Source organism: Dermatophagoides farinae, chromosome 1, assembly GCF_024713945.1.
Source record: "Dermatophagoides farinae isolate YC_2012a chromosome 1, ASM2471394v1, whole genome shotgun sequence".
NCBI lineage: Eukaryota > Metazoa > Arthropoda > Arachnida > Sarcoptiformes > Pyroglyphidae > Dermatophagoides > Dermatophagoides farinae.
This window is the reverse complement of record NC_134677.1, coordinates 3,149,625-3,155,676: the sequence shown is the minus strand read 5'-3', so window position 1 is coordinate 3,155,676 and position 6,052 is coordinate 3,149,625. Positions and strand designations below refer to the sequence as shown.

At 38.0% G+C, this 6,052-nt stretch overlaps 1 protein-coding gene across 1 annotated transcript; it reads right to left on the bottom strand.

Annotated features, from left to right (window-relative positions):
* Positions 1 to 3,469: 3,469 nt before the first annotated feature.
* Positions 3,470 to 4,688, bottom strand: emc (Basic helix-loop-helix domain-containing extra-macrochaetae). The gene has a single exon (XM_047056214.2). It carries the CDS (start codon positions 4,422 to 4,424, stop codon positions 3,816 to 3,818), a length of 609 nt encoding a protein of 202 aa, XP_046912170.2. The 5' UTR covers positions 4,425 to 4,688; the 3' UTR covers positions 3,470 to 3,815.
* Between the last annotated feature and the right edge of the window lie 1,364 nt (positions 4,689 to 6,052).

Below are 6,052 nucleotides of genomic sequence, written 5' to 3'. Positions count from 1 at the left end.
TTATCATTCAGAATTCTGGCTTATTTCCACATGGCTTGGGTCGAAATTGACCTGAAGCCATCTGGACCCCATTCAACATCATCATAATCATCATCATCATCATCATCAATATCAGCAGTAGTAGCTTATGGATCGAATTGAATCGAAACTTGTCTGGCGATCAAATTTGAATGATCACAGATCGCACAGGCAGTCAACAAGGCTGCATCATTTCCTGCCATCCTGGTGCCACCATACGAAGCAGCTGCATTAGAATACACCAGATCCGATTAGATTCGATCAGACCAGAGACAGAATCCATGGCGTATACAACTTCTGGTATTAGACAATAATACATCGAGAACAAAAGAAACATTTGGATCGAATCCTATGAGAATTATACGGGGACTGTGAGACAAGTGTTATGTTTCTCTGGGAGTCTTGGATACATCTGTTGGTGGCCAGCTTTTTCTCGGGGATAGCAACGAAGTGTAGTAGAAATTGGACAGCTAAAATGTTTTCCATGTTTATCTAAAGAACCTACAAATAAACACCACCATTTTCTTCCGGTCACAATAATCATTTCCAACCATACACATGCGCTGTTTAAAAAACGACTCGAAGGTTAATTACAGCACTCAGGTTCTTATCAATGATGTCCAATCAACAAAGATAAACGAAAGAAAAGAACCAGAAACCCAGTAGAATCCTGATAAGCAGCCCGATTGTCGATCCAAAAGGTTCTGGTGGCACATAATTAACATAATGACTATGAACGCCAGAGATCAAAGCCTGTCAAGTGAAAGTATCGATTTCTCATTTCATTGGATCGATAGAATCTTGTCAGTTAGTTACAATCTGGCTATTATTCAATCGATTTGAAGCTAAGCGAAAATCAATTTTCTCATTTACACTACCAACAATATTGGAATAAAGGTTATATGAAGGCTAAAAACTTGGTGGACATCCAACTGACCTAGAACACGTGCATTGTCGTTTCATGTCATCAACGCGCGTATAGAACAAGGCCAAGGTCTTATCTGATTTTATAAGATCATTGATTATTTTTGATTTTTTATGTTTATTTTATTTTTCAACTATGTGTAGGAAAATAAACTAATAAATAATAAATAAATAACCAGTAGCATCTTAGTTGGTGAATCGACCATGAAGTTTTAAACTATGATTTGGAGCTTAATCAATGCTGAGAAAAACCAATAAAAGCAAGATGATCAATAAGATGTCATAATGCTCATTTTTAATTTTTAATTGTATTTTGATTTGTTTAATATGAAATTGTTTTTTTTTCTGAGAATTTTTTTCACAATTTATAGTTTGTTTTTGAAAATGTTAAAGATATGATGGTTGACGAAAAAATTATCAAATTCACTGTATTGGATAACAATCAAAATTGAAAAAACATTTGAAAATAAGAAAATATATCGAATTTAATGTTTGTGTTGCTGACTATCTCAAGGTGGTAAGGAATAATAAATAAAACACTTTATGATTAAAAATGAGTTAATAAGAAATAAATGTGTTTGTTTTAACATTGGTCCTAAGTGCTTGTATATTTTGTGATGTATCCGACATCTTATCATATATATATGAGTTGTATGAATCAACTTTGTTTTCTTTGCATTAACATAATTTGAATTGATATTTGGACATATGTTTACACTATATAACTTTTTATTTTGAATATGATTCATTTGTATTGTAATGATTATCTTATTCGGATATTGTCAGATTTTCTACAATATGAATGAATTTGTTGGTAAATTGAAAAATAGTGTAAGGATGTATCATCGATTTTGGTTGATTTTTGGTCGTGAGCATCAGATTTTTTTTTACACACATAAAACTGGCTTATCTATCCATGTTTGTGGTCACACTGACAAATATAAAACATGGACATAAATTGTGCAGATGAGCCTAATAACAGCTGTTTGTTTTGGTTAATTAAATCAAAATTTCAACTGCCACACACACAAACATATTGAAACATAAAGAGACACATGGCCGTGATAATGATAATTGGCTAGCCACTAGCTTTAGAATTTGTCTCATTTTCACGTATCATCTGTTCCAAACGACAAACCAAATGGCTCATCTTGCATTTGAATCGATTGGCCAAATGGTTGAATGGCAGTCATTGTATTTCGATTAGCGTATAGGGCCCCATTTCGGTCGATATAGAGATTGGGACAGATTGTCTTGAGAAGAGCGAAACGTCTTCAAGGAAATGGCCAGCTGCTTATTTGATGATCAAAGAAATGACCATTGACTGGTGAAACTTGACCAGGTGATTCTTGGCACGTGTCGATCCAGGTTTAGCACCTCATTAAACTGGCCCAGCCTTGAAGACAAATTGCCAATGGCGATAGGCCATAATGATCACTTCCGAGTAAGCTATTATACCTTGGTGAAAAGTGTATCGTGTAACTGATAGACAATCGTTTGAATTTCGGTAATCGCATTAAGCAACGGTACGCTTTCAAGCCCATTCTAATAAGTCAATCTGGCCTTCACCTTCATATGAATAAGGGATTAGTTTTCGGCAAACAAAGGCTAGGCGCACGACGACAATAGTCCAAAGGGTTGACATATTGGCCATAAGTTAGTCTTGCTAACCCAGTGACAAAGAAAAAAAAGAGAAAGAGAGAGAGAGAGAGAGAGAGAGTGGACCAGATGGATGCAGCTGTCAATCTGTTGACTTGCATAACCTAAAGGCCAGGTATGAGCCATGTGTTCGTGTGGTCGACATTATCACTTCCGAATGTTCGTTGCTACGACATATGTTCCACCTCGATTAATAAAATACATGCTATAAACCAAGCTGTTCCAATCAATCGAAACAATTCCTGCCTTGGAATGTTCGAATGACTCAAGTTAACCAGCCAAATGTTTCTTCGATTATCGTTTTTGCCTGAGATGCCCACACAACATATGGCTTGACACTATTGGTCCGGAAACAGCTTGCCAGCTCAAGTCAAACGAGAAAGTGCTAGATTAATAGCTAGATCAATCATTCTTAAAAGGCTAATGATGGCTGCTCAAATCGACCGGAAACACAGAGGGTTGACCTTGAATGATGCAGTTACTAATAGATGATTGTCGCCCTGATAAGATCGTTGTTTGTTTGGTTGATTGGATGGTTCCGGCTTTCTCACGGCTTGTCATTGTTGGTCATGACCAGTTCCGTGAGAAACCCGGATTCTTTTTACAAAAAACAAGAGTCGCGTGGGAATATCCTCTTCTGTAGTGTAATGACCGACGGGCGCCATGTGTTTGTGTGTGAACGACGAGTGACATATGGTATCCATGATACTGAACAATGACATGACATGGTCATTGAATCGTATCGTGAATGGAAATCAGGCGCCATATGTCATGGCTATGGTAATAAGTGTGTGATACACATATCTGCCTTTCGCGCGCACGTACAACCCAAAACGGATAAAACATTGAAATAATACAAGAATCGATATGAATGAACGAACAGTGGGCCAAATTGGCCTTTAATGACATGATTAGTATTAAAACATAGACAAATACTGAGTGAGTGATCCATCAATCATCAAGTATGATATAATCGTAATAAATAGAGCTATATATTCATGTATTTATGTGGCCACCTAATCTATACTTTTTCGTCATCGATTACAGCATAAGTAATAGATATGATCATTATATCTTAAGTGTGTGTGGTTGCACTTGACAACTTAGTCATGACTGAATGTGATATAACAACTAGTAAAACAGGGATATGGACAAAAAGGAAGGAGGTATATGTGTCCAATAACGACAACGAATATTATACATTATAGAAAGATTTATAGAACGATCGATGCTAAAGGTTGCCTATTGGAACCTGGTATCCTTTGCGGTAATTGTGATTGTTGATATGATTGATGATGTGATGGTTGTAGCGATATATTGGCCATTTCATGGCTATTCGAATTCAGCGATACGGTTGTTGTCATGCTGAGGTAACGATCACAGGATACATTCGCGGTTGCCAATTGAGATGTAGATTGATCGGAAATAGAGTTGGTTGAATGGCTTTGGATATTTGAATTGGTTGCAACGGCAACAAAATCTGCGGTAGCAAATGCCGTTGCGGCCAATGATGAAGCAATCGGATGTTGTTCCAGTGCAGTTTGTAGATCAAAAATGTAATCAATGACATGCTGAATGATTTCCAATTTAGAGCAACGTCGATGTTTAGGGATTCCAGGTACTAATTGCTTTAATTTAGCCAATAGTGATTGCATCTCCTGACGATCAAGTTGTCGTTGACGTAGTTGATTTGCGGTGAGCATTTTAATCCGACTACCGTTGATGGGTGAATGTTGATTATGTATGACCATTTTTTCGTTTGGTGATTTCAGCGACTTTGTTTCAAATTGTAATGAATTAAATGATGATGATTGTTTATTCATTGGATTTTTTTTATCCGATAAAAATTATGTGATTTAGCCGAAGCACACAATTTAACTTTAATAAGAGAACGAGTTGACCGATTGCAACTAGTCTGTTTAATGGCTCCTTAGTGGTGGTCAGTTTAGTCGAAAGCAGTCGATGATATAACTCGGAATGTTAGTGTATCTCAACATGAACATCCAATGTAATAATGAATGGCCATTCAATGTATTCATTCCGTTTTTATACTCGAGCCTCCATCATCAATCCATCTGTCTGTTTTTCCAAACGAATGTAGAAGAAGTTGAAGAAGAAGCATATATAACGAACACAGCAAACAGATTGCTTGCTTTGTATCAATGTATACATAACATCCACAGCATATAGCAGCAGTTAGCCAGGTTTTAACTAATGTGGCCTGCAATCTGGAACCCGCTATCGAACGAAAAATCTCATGGGAACTGGGGGAGGATTTGATAACAATGAAAAGCATCTGTCGCCAGTGACATCTAGTCGTACGAATATGGAAACGGTCATCGCTGCTGGACAAACAGGTGTGCGTCAAACAGTAACCACCATTATATCATTCGATCCTGGGATCTGATCTGGTCCATGTATCCCACGCACACAATTACACAGCTGCTACTGGTGGTGGTGGTGTCGGTGGTATCGACCGACAACTCAACGGTTTCCCGGTAACATTGGTTGGTGGGAAAACATATGGTATGGCTAGGACAGAACGGGACCAAACGGCCAAACCAGATGCTACCAGATGCTTTTATGTTGTTAGCGTGTGACATCTCAACTAAACGGTCATATGTTGGACCCTACGGTCTGGTCTGTATATGTTTGTGTGTTTGGGCGCTATATTCACGAGACCAGAATGGCAGCTGGTCTGTGTGATACGTGTGTGAATCTAACCGAATCCCAAGCTTCAACGACAATCTGACATCTGGTTTGATTATCACTCATCATACGTTTGTCGTATAGGTCATAGGTCAATCACTCAATTAGCTATTCGGGCACCATTCAAATCCTTCGCTGTGCTACACACCATACAGTGTTGACCACCACATGGCCACAAGTCAACAGTTAAAGACTCACAGTAGCTTATTATGGCAAGATATCCTAAATACACAGGACTTGGTCAAGTAATCCAAAAGACCTCACAGATCGTTTAATAAACATCATCATGACTATGAGATTCGTGACTCTGTGGTAGGTTGATCAATTTCTTGAAAGGATCGATTTCTTTTGAACAACGATAGGTAGCATCGATTCCAAACAGACAACACGGCCTTTCGGCCAGGTGAATTCGGAACAAAGCACGATAATTGAGATTGTCCACTGAGGAGTAAAAGAAAAAACAATAGTCATTGAAATACCATTCTCTACCATCGTATATGTTTCCAACATTCTCCACCATTCTCTACCATCGTTTATGTTTCCTCCTTTCTTGGTGGTCCACATCTGCCATAACTCAATCACAAAGCTCAATTCGATTGATACAAATGTAGTGAACATTGTTTTCAACGGTAATGTTTCGCGTGTTTGTGACTTATTGGATATGGGATCTTTTTTAGTAGCTCGTGCATCTGCTTGCACGTTCACTAAGTGTGTGACCTTTGAATGAACAGCGGCCAATAAC

What these genes read in the sequence shown, in the direction of transcription:
- emc (XM_047056214.2), bottom strand. Translation starts at nt 4,424, where the DNA reads ATGAATAAACAATCATCATCATTTAATTCATTACAATTTGAAACAAAG.